At 36.4% G+C, this 17,665-nt stretch overlaps 1 protein-coding gene across 4 annotated transcripts; it reads right to left on the reverse strand.

Annotated features, from left to right (window-relative positions):
• LOC109233342 (two-component response regulator-like APRR7) lies at positions 1,441–17,409 on the reverse strand. Of its 4 annotated transcripts, XM_019399183.1 has the most exons (10): positions 17,149–17,409; positions 16,806–16,838; positions 16,209–16,684; positions 9,867–10,028; positions 9,627–9,760; positions 9,209–9,370; positions 8,440–8,623; positions 7,940–8,351; positions 7,021–7,812; positions 1,441–2,193 (listed from the first exon to the last, which is right to left on the reverse strand). In XM_019399183.1, exons 3-10 carry the CDS (start codon positions 16,528–16,530, stop codon positions 2,160–2,162), a joined length of 2,202 nt encoding a protein of 733 aa, XP_019254728.1. In that variant the 5' UTR covers positions 16,531–16,684; positions 16,806–16,838; positions 17,149–17,409; the 3' UTR covers positions 1,441–2,159. The 4 variants fall into 4 exon arrangements, with proteins under 4 accessions (XP_019254728.1, XP_019254729.1, XP_019254730.1 ...); XM_019399184.1 differs by lacking the exon at positions 16,806–16,838; XM_019399185.1 differs by having other exon boundaries at positions 1,441–2,191; positions 7,020–7,812; positions 16,209–16,838.

The following is a 17,665-nucleotide window of genomic DNA, read 5'->3' on the forward strand; positions in this document are numbered from 1 at the left end:
TGGCTTTCTCCCCAAATTTAGTTGCAACAACATTATCAGCTTGTCCTGTTATTACCGCTGCACTAAGGTTCAATTTCCTGCTCAGTAGCAATTGAAAATGATCTTTCTTCACTCGTAATCATTTCCGTCTTTTGTTGCTCCGGTGGTATCGTCTCTATTGATTGAGATGGAATTATCTTCCTAGGTTGAGAACTAGTACTTACTGAGCTGCCGAAAGCAATAATAGGTGATTTCTTTGGCCTTCCTCGTCTGCGACTTCGGCCTCTCCCCATGGCAGTCGCGCCAGCATACGTTAGCTAACGTGCGCTGAGAGCATGAGAGAGAAGACACCCTAAATTAGCTTTCTCTTGCGTGTGACGTTAATTAAAATTTAACAAAGTAAGATTGACATATTTTTCATGTAATAAAAAAGTCCGAAAAGTTCAAAAAATCCGATAAAATCGAACCAATCCAAATCGATATAAATGGTCTGGTTTGGTTTGGTTTTAATAAAAATCGAACCAACCCCATCCAAGTACACCCTAGTACAAAGGATACAATGAATTTGCGATAAGATGATTTTATTTTTTATTTTCAATTTTTAGCGAAACAAAAGGAGACGAAACAAACAGAATATATAAGCTAATCAAATTGGTGATTACGTTCTTGGTTAACACCGAGCAACAAAAGATGAGAAAAAGATAAGTATGAGGAAAACCAAAATCATTTACGTTGTTTTGTGCATGAGGTCAGATGGACCCCACATGCTCAACTTCTTTTCCCTCTTCGGGAGTATATTGCTGATTTGTAAATTGTAATACTAAGGACCGTTTCGCCATATATTTTGTCAAAATATATTTGATTTTTTTTTTGATAAATACATGTTTGGTCATAGATTTTATCTATATTTTAGTAAATTCCTAAAAACCAAATCCCAAGAGTTGGTTTTGGTCCAAAATATCACTATTATATTTTTAAAAAATTGCCCCAAACTTTTGTATTCTATAAAAGAGCCCACCATTTATTATTTTGTAACAATGCTGCTTTGTCATCTGATAGTGTATTATGTAGTTCATGATAGAAATAATAATTTTGTACCAAATTTATTTATGTTCAGGACTATGATTTGCGATAATATAATGAATGTCATTAATAAAGGTACTGATGTGTATTTGTGATAGTTGTTAGAACTTGTGGGTATAAGTCACGTTTCATGTTTTTTTTTTTAAAAAAGTGAAATATGTTTTGAAAACTTTGGTCCAAACACATTTTCATCTTCAAACCAAACTTCACCCAAATCAGATTTTTCAAAACAAATTTGGGAATCTATGGCCAAACGCTAGCTAAAACATTTCATGGCAAAGAATGTTCATACCAATTCGCAGAAGAGATCCAATTGTTGCTGGAATCCAAAAGGCTAAACAGAACCGAGTCCGAGGGTCAGAATGTCATACACACAAATCGATCAACAACAGAATCAAACCATATATATTTTGTTCATTAAACACAAATGAAGAGCGACAAGTTGTTATTATAGAAGGCAACAGCAGAACCCCCCCTATAACAAGTCACGATTACTGACACAGTGAATATCTGCCAGGAATAAATGGTTAAATCGGACTATATGTTTTACATGACCAGATCCTCACAGTACAAGAACTATTATGATCAATAAAAATTAATGCATGAAGGATCAGGAAGTACAACTCTAAATCATCGATTGCAGTATACTTGGGTTGTTTTGCTCTGTCTCCCACAGAAAATATCCTCGATACAGTCGCCACTGTTCTGTTATCCTCTTTCTGTTGGTACCGAATCAAAAGATACAATTCAAGGAAGAAACGATTACTGCGACTACACTATCCTGACACAAATGTATGGTTTAGCCATTTGACTTCAGGAAAATAACAGAAAATGAAGAACTCCATGATTGTTGCATGCAATTTGCCAGATAGCTTTTAGGTCTACAGCTCATGTTCTCTTTTGAGGTCAACCTTATTCCTTCTAAAATTCAACTCCCTACGCATATAAGGCACTCCTATCAGTTTCTGAATGTCGGCATGCAAGATACAGCAGGAAGATTACTGAAACTGGAAATATGTGTGTTCCTCACAATCAACTAGCAGACCAGCTTCAACTAGTTAGGATCACTTGACTTGGAAGCAGAAAAATCAGTTCTTCTACCTGATTTTAAAAATTACAGTCCATTTCCCTGCAAAAGTAACAGTTGATCCACAATGTTAATTATCGGTTCTATAACTTGAATAAAAGAAGATAGAAGTGCCATTTGACATATATACATGCTCATTTCATACTCAATAGAATCAACATGCATAATTAATTTTCATCCATCCAAAACTATTTTAAAATTTCCTCCAAATTGGCATCTCTTTCTTTTGGAATCTTTTGAGGATCCGAAAGCCACCGAAAACTTATCTGAGAGATCCAATACTACATTGCTAACCTTAACTGTCACTTGAACGTCAAAGTTCCAAGAAGCCTATCCCTCAGCCAATCACATAATCAACTTCCATTTCCTTCTTTTACTTCTTCTTATGTGTCTTTGTATTTTGGACATGTAAGCTAGATATACATAAAATATGAAAAGTACTCTTGTAGCAAACAACTTGTTTTTGTATGCCGTGGGACCTTCAACAAGTCACGTCAATGCAGAATGGAAAAGTTAAATTGTCAGCTTCTAAATGTAGAAAGATGTCAATTAAGAGTGCCAAGCAAATTGGAACCAGGGGAATACACAGAGCCATTTATTCAGCAAAGAGGCACATACATAAGTAAATTTTGAAGTAATATTAGAGCAAATGAGGAAGAAACACTGACGATACATACCTTTTACGTGATATAGCCTCTGCAATCATTTAAGGATTGGTTTTTTATCTATCCACCATGAATACAAACTTTTCAGAAATTAATGGACTTGAATAAATGTAAGTCAACTTAAGTTTTGTTTGCAGCCTCTATTTCTAGAATATTACTATAAGCCAATGGTTTTATACAGTTTGTGAAAGCAGCAAATGTAGAGCTCCTTTTTAGTGCTATAACCCAACTATGTAGAGACTTGGATCTAGTATTATGCATGAGCTGGACTTTAATCATCTTTGATCTTGTTGGGTTACTCCTTTTCCTTTTACCTATTACAAAATAGAAGTATGGAAAACAAATCCTGCAAACTCCTGTTTGCTCCATGGTTGACTAAACAGCATATTACTAAAGAACCAAGAAGTTTGATATCTTTTAAGCATTAGTTCCATATAGCATAACATATTTGCCTATTTGGTAGCAAGCTGTAGAGACACAGCCTCAAGGAACTGCAGTACTGCAACTGAGCGCATAGCAAAAGGCAATTCGAAATTCCACATCTAAAACTATAAGATGATGGCAGGTAACTTTTGATGTACTATGATAGCGGAAATTACTACAATATTAATAATACAACAATAAGAACTATAGGAGTCAGATAATATATGTGATGTCAACTTTTCTTCTAGAGGAGCCCAAGTGTAATATTGGTTGTAGTTGCTTTTAGATCAAGTATATCCTCTAAGAGAAATTGTATGCTTAATTTCTATATCATACTTTACAGTTTACTCTCTAGGAGCATCTGCTATATTTCAAGCTATTGCAATTAGAGGCTAGAACCATGGTCTATGAGCAGTCTCATGCCATGAATAAAAGCTCGTGAATGGCCTTACTGTGATCAGGTAATTCTAAAAAAAAGTATCTGATAAGAAAAAAGTAAGTTTCTAAAGGTCACGTCATGGTTAGAAGTTGGTCCTACTTATAAAAGAAAACGGATAGTAGTTGGTCCCAAAGTTTTCAAGGTACTCAAAGTATTGTGCGAAAATTTGGTTCTTCCAAATTCTAGGTCACCGGGTCTTATATTTTCTATTTGTAATAGTTCTCCCCTACCAGGGATAACAAATGTGGATTATCAATGTCTACATTTTTGGTACATACAAGTTGTATGTACCGAGTTTGTTACAAATATAACTAATTCAAGGACCAGTGAGAGACTAGGTGAATCTATTTTCAACCTGATCATTTGACTTGATGAATTCCATAACAATTTCTCTTAAGTGTATCTTTGCTCTGACAAAGTGACATCGATCTCCATGTGTTTAGTTATCTCATGAAACACTAGATTCAATACCAAATGAAGAACTATTTGATCCAAATGAGTTTGCAAGTTGCAATAACCTTTGTCCGAAAGTCTGTTTCTGTCCTAGATCTAGTAACCATGTTTTGTTTTTTGATCTTACAAGACACCAAATAACCTACAATTTTTTTTTTTGGATAAAGTAAATGATATTAAGGATGGGAGAAAACTCCTGTATACAAGAGGTATACCAAAAGTAGAGAATCTACAACAAAACATGATTCTCTACGAAAGACACCCAATCATCTATACAAGAAGGAATCTCAAGGGTGCACCAAAAAGCCATCAAACAAAAGAGGCTATTCCTCAATAGTACAAATTCCCTCAAAAGCTCTCCTATTTCTCTCTCTCCATACGACCCATATAAGAGCCAACGGAGCTACCAGCGTAGCTCCCATGCCTTGTCTTCTTCTTCTATGCCTACAATTAAAACATCCAAAGGTAGAACGTATATTAGAAGGCGATCTTGCTCAATCTATTAATGTCCTTGATCCTAGAAATTAATTCTCTCTTTGGATTTGATTTTATACAAAGGATATATACACTTGCATCCCAATGAATCACATGGAGAGTACATAAACTGACTTACAACAGCCACTAGAAAGGCAATATCAATCAAAGTTACAATAAGGTACTTCAATGTACCAGCCAACTGCCTATATGTGGTGTTGCTTGATTATCACAAAACATTTCATTTAATGTGCCAATTCTCTGAGTACTCGTTTAACCCATAGGGGGTTACAAAAGTTGTTGCCATGGCTTGATATTCAGCTTCCCCTTGTTGCCATGGCTCGATATTAAGCTTCTATACTAGATTGAGCAAAACATTCTGTTTCTCACTTTTCCATACTACAAGATTACCACCAGCAAAAACCAGTGTTGTAAATAGCGCTCGCCTAGCGATGCGATGCGAGCCTCCAGCACTATTTGCCTCTGTTGCGTGGCGATTTCAAAAAGGCGAGCGCCTCTGCCTATGTAGCGAGAGGTGCTGTGTAGCGAGAGGCGCCCTGTAGCGTCGCTTTTTGGAAAAAAGAAAAGAAAAAGGCAACAGATCAGCGATTAAAAGAAAAAATTTAGCGCTTCAACGACTTCTTCTTCTTTCTCCTTCAAGTCGACCCAGTCACATCAGCTATTCTTCTTTCTCTTTCTTCTTTCTTCTTTCTTCTTTCTTCTTTCTTCTTTCTTCTTTTCCTTTTCCACGAGTTTCTGCCTTTTTTTTCTTTCTTTCTTCTTCTTTCTTCTTTCTCCTTTCTTTCTTTCTTCCTTTTTCTTCTTCTTCTTCTTCTTCTCTTCTTCTTTTTCTTTTTTGCTCTGTTGTTTTGATCGAGCAACAGAGAGCTTTTTCTTTCTTTCTTCCTTCATTCCTTTTTCTTCTCTTTTTTTTTTCTTTTGTTTTTCAATTCTTTCACGGGCAGAGGCAGAGAGCTTCTTCAAACCTGAGTTTATATATATATATATATATATATGTGTGTGTGTGTGTGTGTTTGTGTGCGCGCAAATTTAATATTTTATTTTTTTTATATAAATTGTCGCTTCACATAAAAAAGGCGAGCGCTTCGCTTCTCGCCTCTCGCCTCAGTGAAGTGGGCCCTCATTCGCCTCACGCTATTCAAAACACTGGCAAAAACACAATATATAGATGATTTATTGGTGAACCAGCCTAGTCTGCATCAATATATCCAGTATCCATTGTCTTCATACAACCATCCTTGACCTAGTGCTGTCTTCATGTATCTTGAGATTCACACAACATCCTAATGACTAGTACATCAAAACTGCCTGAACTGACTCACTACACCCACAGAAAAAGAAATGTTTATTCAGATAATAGTGAGATCGTTTAATTTCCTGACTAGCCTTCGGTGCCTTTCAGGATTTGGACATGGCTTCGCCTGATCTGGTAGCAGTTCACTATCCGGATCAATGGGACTCAATAGGTTGCACTGCATCATATTCCTTAAAAATATCTAATACATGCTTCCTTTGTGAAATAACAGTATCATCTCTCCATTAGGTGACCTCAAGACCAGGAAAGTACTTTAGATTTCCTAATCTTGGTTTGGAAATGACTGGTTTGATATCCTTTTTAACTGGATTTTCTCATAGTCATCGCCTACAATGGTTATGTCATCTACATATAACATCAAATAAACACATTGACCAGGTATGACAATAGTACACTGACTGATCTGCTTCTCTTCAATCTTCATGCTGGATTTATAAATAGAAGTTTCACTTTAACCATCACAAAAAGTTTAAACTTACCAAAAGTTTAAGTGTATATCTACTTCCATCAAGATAAATAAAATTTTCAATTCTTGCCTAATTTTTTTTTCATGTCAATCTACTTGTGACACCTAATTTTATATGGAGAGAGTAATACTAGTTAGACTGGGCTGTTTTCGAGGGTCTACCGGAAACAGCCTTTCTACCTTCACACAGTAGGGGTAAGGTCTGCGTACACACTACCCTCCTCACGCCCCACTTGTGGGATTTTACTGGGTTTGTTGTTGTTGTTATTCATACTAGTTAGAAAACTAAAACAAATATCAATTACCAACAAATTAATTTAAGGGTGGGCATGGTCATAAGATGATGATAAAATTGCAGAATTATACTATGATGTCACACTGTGTTTGTGTGCTAGAGAATGGACTAGAGTAGTCTTCAACTCTAAAGCATAAGAAATGAACTTGACTACTGAAATTTAAGTGTCTTATATAAGTGAATTAGGAGGCTCTCAGTATAATATGCTGATACCAAAAGTACTTCAGCACAAAGATTCAGAAGAAAGTAGGAATAGGATAAATCACTGATGAAAACAAGATTATGATAGATAAGCTACAAATCCTATGTTCCAATGTACCTTTTTTTTAAAGCATCTTTCTTTCTTCTGATGATGAAATTTGGTCAAGGCTGCTGCTCTCGCAAGTTTAGAAGGATCTATCGTACTGCCACAACCACTGCCACTGGCATCACCACTTCCATTTTTGCCAGCTAACCCATTATCACTTTCCCCATTTCTGCGTCCAGCATTTATAGCCGTGCAGCTTCCATCTTGCGCATTGCTTCCACGGTTACTTCCAGAAGCACTTCTGTTCAAACTCTGATATTCAGGGTTCCCTTCATGAGGCCTAGCTAGAATATTGGACGAAGCACAATTTGGTCCACCCACAGCCAGTTTTTTCAATGAGCAATCAACATGGTTGGAAGTGCAATGCTGATCCAGGTCGTTGACATGATGATATCGGTGGTGCTGATGAGGTTGCTGAATTAGGCTGTCAGTGTGAGAGCCTTGTGGAGCAAGACTGGTTGTGGCTTGCATGTTACAAGGCTTAACTTGTTGCCCTTGCTGAGGAGAAATTCCAAAGTCAATTTTTACAGGCTTGAAAGCTGACGATGGTTGCAAATTGTTAATTGTCGATGTTGCTTCTGACTGATCTCTAGAAGATAATAGCTCCTTAGGAAGTTTATTAGTGGTGGACCCCATATCTATGTTATTGCCAGTTCCATTTGAGGTTGGATGTAATTTCTCATTTGTCTGAGTTGGAATATCACATACCGACTCTTTCTTGGCAACTTCTTGGCTATTATCAATTAAAGAACTACTTAGGGTGATCCCATGAGGAGTCCTCGTAGGGTTTGAGGACGAATTATACCTGCAAAATGGTCCACCCACAGAGCAAAACATAAATTGCTGAAAGTTCCCCATCCAACAAAGGAAATCAACAGTAGCTCTGATAAAATAGTTTAGAAAGCATAAACTAGTAACTATTGTCTCCAAACCTTGAGAAAGCTGAAAGATCTGATCTTCTCAAAACATTACGATCATCTTGAGCAGTTTTTCCTGGTTCTTTTGGTCCTCTTAGCCTTTTCAAACTTAGCTCAAAAAGTGGCTGTTTAGATTCATTAATGGATGCATTATTGATTTCTAATACAGCTTTGTTCAACTCTCTGCTGTCACTCCGAGGATTAGACGTCTCAGCAGTCACATCATGATATTCAGTGGATGGACGATTACCATCTAGATTTGCCCGGTGTTTATCTATCTTAAAACTGCTTGCATTGGAATCTATTTCCAGCAGACTCTTCTGTTTCGCACCAACAAGTTTGAATGGAATCTGGATTGCATTTTCAGATTGTGACTTCTGATTTCTAGGTATGCCTACGAGGGAGGATTTTCGTTTTGCAATGCAATCTTCAATGAAACACATGATAGATACATTTTCAGTCAACTAAGATAAGCTAGAACCAAAGAGGAGAAAAAGATGAGTGACATTCATTACCAGGTTTTTCTTCAGCTTCTTGGCATTTTCTTTTGGTGTTTATGTGTGCATTCCTGTTAGAAGCGGTTTTTGCATTTGAATGAAGAACCTGTGCACAAGTGCTGTCTGAACACTCAGGTAACAGATTCCGTGGAGGCACTGCCAGAGAGCTATCAACTTCAACAGCTTGCTTTGTCCAGGAACTCTGCAAAATAAAATTTTCAGACTCAAAGAAATATTATTTACATGATTCTGTACTTCTATTAGTCATTAAGCATGGGAATTTTAATGCATAACGGGGACATCATTATAGAACTATTGTGTTGAATCGTAAGGATAATGTGACGAAAGGAAAAACACATTAAATTTTGGAGTTATTACTTCTTTCCTTTCAGTTAGAAACTTATATAACCATTGCTTTCAATAGCTGGGACATCTAAAATTATCTAAGTCACAATGGACTACTAATGCACTCTAACTCAAATGAAGTCTTACATTTCTAACTCGTTTATTTGCTGCAGAATTTAGTGTTTTAAATGTGAGAATATACTGTCTCAGACTCTCGTCTACATGTACTAATCAGTAGAACATTTCGAAAAGAAAAAAAAAAGAGGAAATCACCTCAATTATCTAATGCTTCAAATAACTACGAAAGAGGAGTCCTAGCCCATTTTCGAGGCTGTTGCTATCATTTGTTATTTTCTGCATATGAATAAATGAAAAATAAGCTAAAAGGCAGATTTTGCACAATGTCCTTTAATTTTTATTGAAGGCAACCATATGTCAGTACCTGTGTGCCACTTCCATCATCACTGCCGCTTCCAACATCTTGGTCATCGCTCCCATTATCTTCCCCATCATTGCTACCACTGTTGTTTTCAGACTTCTCACTGCTTTTTGATTTTATAGATTTTTGGGTTTGAGTACCACTTTCGCTCCCACTTCCACTAGACTGAGAAAATGAAAATGATCTAATCACTGTAGTACAAAAAAACACTGGGAAGGCTAGCTAAATGGCAAATTACACACAACTAAAGAAACAGCCTATAACTAGAAAAACAGCCCATTGAACAAATTAGCAGAAACTAAGCTCCATGACTAACAATAACTGATAATTTAGGTATGTTCATGGACATCAGTGCACCAGCCATTCATTTTACACCAAGAAGCTTAGAAGAAAAAGGATCCTGAGAGTAATGGTGTCTCACACTGTGGCATCTTCTCCACACATGCTGCCACAGGTTCTTAAGCTCATTCTTCCGTATAGGTTTTACCAGGAAGTCAACTGCACCTTTTGACAAACACTTGAAGACTAAACCCATTGAATCGTGAGATGACATCACTGCACATAGCACTCATCAGGTGTTAATAGTATCATTTCAGAATTAAACATAGTGTAGTAAGAGTTTTACAATAGACTAATTAGCCAAACTAGCAAGGTTACTTACTGATCACGGGAATAGTCTTGCGTGCGTAGTGGCTCATGATTTTGCATAGAAGACCTAAGCCTGACAAACAAGGCATTACAACCTCTGTTAACACTAGATCAATATGATAGGTCAGGTTTTCCAGTATCTTCCAAGCTTGCAATCCATTGGCTGCTTCTATAACTGCAAACAGCAAAGGTTTATGAGATGATAATAAAGATACAAAAGTGGTAAGAGAGCAACCACACCAAAGATATTTACAACAAATACAACAGATACTGGTCATGAATTGGAAGTGTAATAAAAAGGGAAAAGCATAGAGAACCACTTAGGTTCCTCTGACCAAATATCACACAAAATGAAACTTGAAACTTCATATTAACTTGAAACTTGAACACCATGACAGATTTCTGCTGCCACTTTATAGTTGTTGAAATTTTGTTGCTTTCAGTTACTGGAGTAACTTTTTTAGCATAATAAGTTACTTAGTTTTATGAAAAATCTACTTTTTTGAATTTAAATTTCGGTTAGATTTTTTAGGTTTGTTGAGATATTTTGGGCTTTTTAAATTCCTCTTATGCAGATTTTTCTGCAGATTATGTTCCTAATTGGCTATTTAAAGCCTTGGTATGCTTAATAAAATTATTGAGAGACTTTTTCAATCAATATTTTTAATCTTTTTGCTGCTCCATCTTTTAAAAAACCAACAGTGATATCAAGAGCTTCATTGGTCTTACGGGATTGTGAGTTCTTCCAAAGAACCGTTTTCAAATCATTTTTAACCAATATCAATTTTTAAACCCATTTTCAAACATGGCAAGCAGCAATCTCTCTCTGAATGCCCCACAAACTTTCGCTGGCGATTACTATCAAATTTGCTCAGTGAAAATAAAATCATATCTTAAAACCTATGATTTGTTGAATGTTGTAAAGGAAGAACAATCCTTACCAGCAATCCCTGAAAATCCTATCATTGTCCAGAATCAAATACTTTCAAAAGAGATTTTAGATAAGACAAGGTCACTAAGGGTGTTCTTCATGCACAAAACCAAAAGACAAAAAAGAAAGAAGAAATAAAAAAAAAGAACTGCACTACAAAAGTGTGCAATATCAGCGATGCTCAAAACACTCCTCAAGGACAAACAACCGAAGCAAGAATTGAGGAGGAGCAACTTTTTTAATTGCAGCAACTAAAGCAAAGGAGGAGTATTGAAATTTTGTTGCTTTCAATTACTGCAGTAACTTTTTTAGCATAATCAGCTACTTAGTTTTATGATAAATCTACTTTTTTGAATTTAAATTTCGGTTAGATTTTTAAGGTTTGTTGAGATATTTTGGGATTTTTAAATTCCTCTTATGCAGATTATGTTCCTAATTGGCTATTTAAAGCCTTGGTATGCTTAATAAAATTATTGAGAGACTTTTTCAATCAATACTTTAATCTTTTTGCTGCCCCATCTTTTAAAAAACCAACAATAGTTTCTTCCACAAGATTCACAAATTTAGATACAAATTAGATGACCACGACCTATTTATATATTAATTTACTGCCAAATTAACCTAAGGAATGGGACTAAGTGCTAGATCAGTAGAAAGATGTCAGCAGCTCTCCGTTGCAGTTGGCTCCCCTTCAAGTAACTCTACTTACATGATATAGCACGTGGTTAGCGGCATCTGAGACAAGCGTAAAGCGCCATACAATACAGACATTCTTTTATAAAGCAATATTTTATTGATGTTCTGAGGGGGGAAAACCCCACATGCAATAAGTATACAAGTATTTGAGATCTTTCTCTTTGAATCATTCCGAAGTAGAAGGATAAGATCCTTGCCGAACCACAATTATTCATTTCATTCGCTACTGGACTCCTCTTTGAAAGCCATTGTCCTGCTTATAGTAAACATGTATTTTTATTAACCAAGAACACACACACTTTTTAGCGGTCAAAAATTGATATTTAATTCTCATGATATTATCAAGTATATCATTGGCGAATCTACAAAAAGAAGTGTGTCTTCCCACAACGGAATCTGATAGGTGAGATTAGAAAACCTACATCAAAATATGGTTATCTACAAAAGACATCCAATCATCTATACCAACAAACACCTCGTGAGTCTCCCTCCGTTCCAGTTTATGTGAACCTATTTCCTTTTTGGTCCGTTCCAAAAAGAATGAGCCCTTTCTAAATTTGGAAACATTTTAGCTTAAACTTACAATTCTACCCTTAATGAGAAGCTTTTATAACCACACAAATACTCTGGGCCCCTTTTTGACTTGTTTAGGACCACAAATTCCAGAAGTCTTCATTTTTTCTTAAACTCCGTGACCAGTCAAACAGGTTCACATAAAATGGAACGGAGGGAGTATGTATTATTCTCCTCCAAAGGACCCATATAAATGCCAAAGGAGCGACATTCCAAGTCTTCCATCTCCTTCTTCTCCTCCTGAATATCCAGCAATGTGTGATGTCCTTCACTATCCATTGTACGCCAAACATATTTAGGATTATCCACCGCATCCGATTGGCTACCTTGCAATGCACTAATAAATTTCACATTTCTCCCGAATTCTTGCACATGAAGCACCAATTAACCCGTACTTTGCTTTCTTCTCTAATTTCTGTCGTTAATATTACACGCTTGCCATCATCCATGCAAATAATTGTCCGTGGTACTTTTGCTATCCGCACTGCCTATATGGAAAACTTTGTCGTCCCTTTTCAAGAACCTTGTACATAATGACCCTGCCAATAAGCGGCCGCTCTCTCTTCCTTTGTATCTACATGTGTCAAGTTCCGATTGGATCATGTCTTCTCTTAAAAGTTCTAAAGAAGACAAGAATCGAACACTTGAGCCAGCAATAATGATTAACATAACCACATCAAACTTGAAATTGTCTTGAAATATGAATCATGCTCACACTTAGACTCAAGCTCAAGTTGTTAGCGAGACTCCAATTTAAATTATTTAAGCATATTTATTTTTGATATCAGATTATCATAAGATGCACATAAGGGTAGCCCGATGCACTAAGCTGCCACGCATAAGATGCACATAAGGGCCGGAAATGAAATACAAATGTAAAACAGAAATCTTAGTGCTGATAGGATTATTATATTTATGGCATTGGCCCTCGGGAATTTCTCAGCTATAAAAAGAAGGATTAATATATTTTATTAATAAAACAATGTTAGTAAAAGATGGTTTACTCACATTTCAGGAATCAGATAAATCATTGTTTAAGAAGACGAATATGTCATGTCTTACTCAGTATGTGAAACCCTCAGCTCAAGCAACAATTGAATCCAATAACACGTCCCACTAGCTCATCTATTAGGCATCTCCATCGGTGTTGTTAGAGGCATTTGAGGTGCACTTAACACTTGAAACTCAGTTCAAGCTAGGTTGTTGCTTTCTCTGGCTTAGTATAGGCACGAAGGTGTTAAAGCGAGCGCCTCATAACCCTCGGGGCTGTCTTTAAGAGGTCATTACAACAACAAATACTACGCCTCAATCTCACACAAGTTAGGGTCGGGTATATGAATCTTCACAGACCATGTTACACCATATGAACTCATCTCTGGCCAATATTGTACAAAACAAAAATAAAAAATATAATAAAAATAAAAAGTACTAGAAGCTCTTTATATTTCCTACCAACAACAACAACAACAAATCCAATGTAATCCCATAAGTAATGTCTGGAAAGGGTAGTGTGTACGCAGCCTTACCTCTACCTTATGCAGATAGAGAGGTTGTTTCCGATAGACCCCGACTCAGGCGAACATAGTCGCAGCATTAAAGCAACAGAGATATAGTAATGAAAGAGTCATGGAAAAGCAACAACAACAGCAAATCAGTGACAAAATCAAAGCAGAAGCAACATCTGATAGTGATAGGCATCCAAGAATACGACAAAATAAGAGTAATACTAAAACTACTGATAAGGACAGGAAGAAAGCTCTACTGCCTACCAACCTTCTACTATGAGCCTGTTTGGATGAGCTTGTTTTAAGTGACTTTTAAGCCAAAATAGCTTTTAAGCCATAAGTTAGGAATTCTAACTTTTTGCTTTTGGCTTGTTTTTGTCATTTTAGCTTAAAAACAAGTGCTTAAAAGCACTTTTTTACTTTATCCAAACACTACAAAATGGTTAAAAGTTATTTTGGCTTAAAAGCACTTAAAACGAGCCAATCCAAACGGGCTCTCTAATTCTTGACCTCCACAACTTCCTATCAATGGTCTTGTCCTTAGTAAGCTGAAAAAGTGTCATGTCATGTCTAATCACCTCTCCCCAATACTTCTTCGGTCTTCCTCTACCTCTCCTTAGACCCACCATATTCAACCTCTCACACCTCCTCACTGGAGCATCAATGCCTCTCCTTATCACATGCCCGAATCATCTCAGCCTCAATTCTCGCATCTTAATCTCCACAGTTACCTCCCCCACCTTATCCCGAATATCTTTGTTCCTGACCTTATCCCTCTTAGTATGCCCACACATCCATCTCAGCATCCTCACTTCTGCTACTTTCATTTTCTGGACATGAAAGTTCTTGACTGGCCAACACTCCACCCCGTAGAACATAATCAATCTAACCACCACTCTGTAGAACTTGCATTTAATTCTAGGTGGCACATTCTTATAAAAATAAAAAGTACTAGAAGTTCTTTATATTTCCCATCGATGTACAAATTTCTAAAATGCTAAACAACTCGTAGAAAAGCATAGTTAGTAAAGTAGAAGTGCTAACATGACCAAAACATGTTTTCAACTAATAGGTATCGCCTATATAGATTTTTTTCTTCCATCGTGCCTTCACCAAGTTTGCATGGATCTCAAGAAATTGTAGGTCCTCCAATACAACTTCCTTTCAAGTGATTTAGGTCTACCTCGTCTTTTTTAACACCTTCACTCACCATGGTTTCACATCCACGGGACGGTGCATCTGAGGGTTGACCCGGGACATGACCAAACCATCTAAGAGACCTTTTATCATTTCATCCTCAATGTGTGCTACTTGAACCATCTTGTGAATGTGGTCATTTCTAATCTTGTCTAGTCTTATATGACTACACATCCATCTTAGCATTCACATCTCTGAGGCGGATGTATTAGACTTTAGCGGCCCAAAATTCACTCCCATATAACATTGCTTGTCTTATAATTGTTTTATAAAACTTACCTTTCATTTTGGTAGGCATCCTTCTATCCAGTGGCGGAGCCAGGATCTTCACGAAGGGGGTTCAAAAAATTTTTTTGTAGCTAGTGGGAATTGAACCCATGACCTTATGTAAATTTTGAACCCCCTTGACCACTAAACTACACTTTTGGATTGTGTTAAGGGTGTTCAAAACTTAATATATATATATATATATGTAAAAAACAGATTTTGCCTTATATATACAGTGTAATTTTTCGGCGAAGGGTGTTCAGTGAACACCCTTGCGCCCCCCTAAATCCGCCCCTACTTCTATCGCATAACACCTTGGTAGCATTTTTCCATTTCAACCATCTGATGTTGATTCTACGTGTAACATCTTCATCCATCATTCACTTCTCTTGAAACAACGAGCCTAGATATCTTAATTGTTTGCATTTAGGCACTGCAATCCCGTCTAATACATTAATTGTTAAAAAACATTACAAATGAAATTTTAGTTGTTAGCAATAAGAAATTAAAATTTTAGAAAGAAAAAACTAGCTCCTAAAAACATGAACCCCATCTTTTCATTTATATCAGGAATTTTAGATGATTTTCAATGTGATTGATATAATTTTTACTCCATATATTCCACTAAATTATAGTTATTTCAATTCCTTTATTAAAATAGTTATGTTGTATTACACATGTTTTTTATTTTTTCTTCATTAGTGCTTTTCTTCATTAAAGCAGTACTTTAATTCCTCGTTGCAATTAAAGCCCCAGAAGATTCGCCACTTCCCTCTGTTTTTCGCTTTTGACTACTCTGATCTCCATCAGGCTGACAGACAATGCCAACCCATTATGCAACTCAAATGAGAGTATATTTCGCATCTAGTGATAAAGCATGCAAACAAATATACTGTAAATGACACCTCAATATCCTTGTTTAGGTACCCAATATTATAGGTAAGATCCGATTGCTCCGCAAATACTCAAAACCAGAAATTAAAACAAACTCAGATGTACAAGCTTGCTCAGCTTTTAGCCGGTCGTAATTGATTATTGCAAGATATAGTTGAAATGATAAAAGGAAAGCTATGCAAATACAAGAGCAAGCCAGGATTTTAACAAATCAACTCAAATGTTAACAATTTGCTAATATTGCATAAAGCTAAAACTCAAACTTGACAATACTTTTTAACAAAGAACTAACCTTCATAATTGCAATTTCGAAGTAAAGCAGAGACGACATGTCGTGTAGAATCATCATTCTCCACCAGCAGCACTTTAATGGAGGTGACATGAAGAAATTGTTCCCAACAGACTGCCGACCCTTGACTCTGTTGCTGTTGTTGCAATTTCAAACCACCTTGGGCTTGCAATGTGTTCCCTCCCACATCTATTCTATCACTATTGGTTGTATTAATGTTGATCTCATTATCCTGAACTACATTTAGCCCCTCACGTGAATTCCCAGCTCCAATAACCTTGTCCTCATCTAGCATTTCTCTTTCTTCATCACCAACTATTGTCATTGAAACACTCCCTGTGAACCAGATCCAAAAATACTGATGCTAAGGAAGATGTGGTACCGGCACAATCTCTCATAAATCCTTGTCAGCTAAAACAAATTGCGCATTGCTTCTTCATCAAGAACCCAAATTCTTCATAACACAAACCCTCTCAAACCTATTCCACACTAGAAATGTTAGACGATTAATCGAATAATCGAGGTAAAAACACAAGGTAAATTTCTTCTCATCAGCCTAAGCCATAGTAGGTAACTCTGCCGGTGGGAGGTAGCACGTACTCGATGGAATAGACAGGGTGCATACAAGCTGACCTGGACACCACCATACGATCAATTGAATAACAAAATCAACAATATTAAAATACTACTTGATGATTACACACCAAACCCTAGTACTAACCAGCACAGAAAATAATACTAAGCATATGATACAATTGCATAACAGAAAGACACATACCAAAAAAAATATATAGACAAAACCCTTATTTCCTTCATAATATCAATGATTATTCAAAAGCCAGAGAAAAAAATGACAAATTAAAGTGAAAAGGTTCAGCAGAAAACAAAGAGGACGTTAACTACAATATATACTTGAATTTGATGATAATTATTAGAGACACACCTTCAGGAGTCATCGACAAAGCAGTTACAGAGATTGATTTTGCAATCGAAACTCCGTTAAACCCAGCAAAAATTAGAGCAACTGAGTCATGAAAATTGAATTGGAGAGAAAATTAGTAATTATATCATAATGAATTTTACAGAAAATTAAGGAACAGATATAGAAATGACTTTAGATTTGCTTTATCGAGTGAAAACCAAAAGGGATTTCCAACTGTTTTTCTCAAAGGGAGATTTTGGTTGTACGAAGAAACACTTTACTATATCCACGGAAAGTTAATTATGAGGTAATAATAAGAAACTTGGATGTTGGGACGAATTGAAGCGGATGACGTGGACAAAATGTAGGCCCCATAGTCTCCACGTAGGATGAGATATGCCACGTCAGTCAATATACTGAGGCAGAATCAAAAGAAGGAGATCGAGGGCTTGGGCCGAATCAGGACAGATTTAAAGGACGGACACGTGGCAACTGCTGAGTATTTTAGGTATTTTTTCGATTTAAGAGACAAACGTCG

This window comes from Nicotiana attenuata, chromosome 10, assembly GCF_001879085.1.
Source record: "Nicotiana attenuata strain UT chromosome 10, NIATTr2, whole genome shotgun sequence".
NCBI classification, from domain to species: Eukaryota; Viridiplantae; Streptophyta; class Magnoliopsida; order Solanales; family Solanaceae; genus Nicotiana; species Nicotiana attenuata.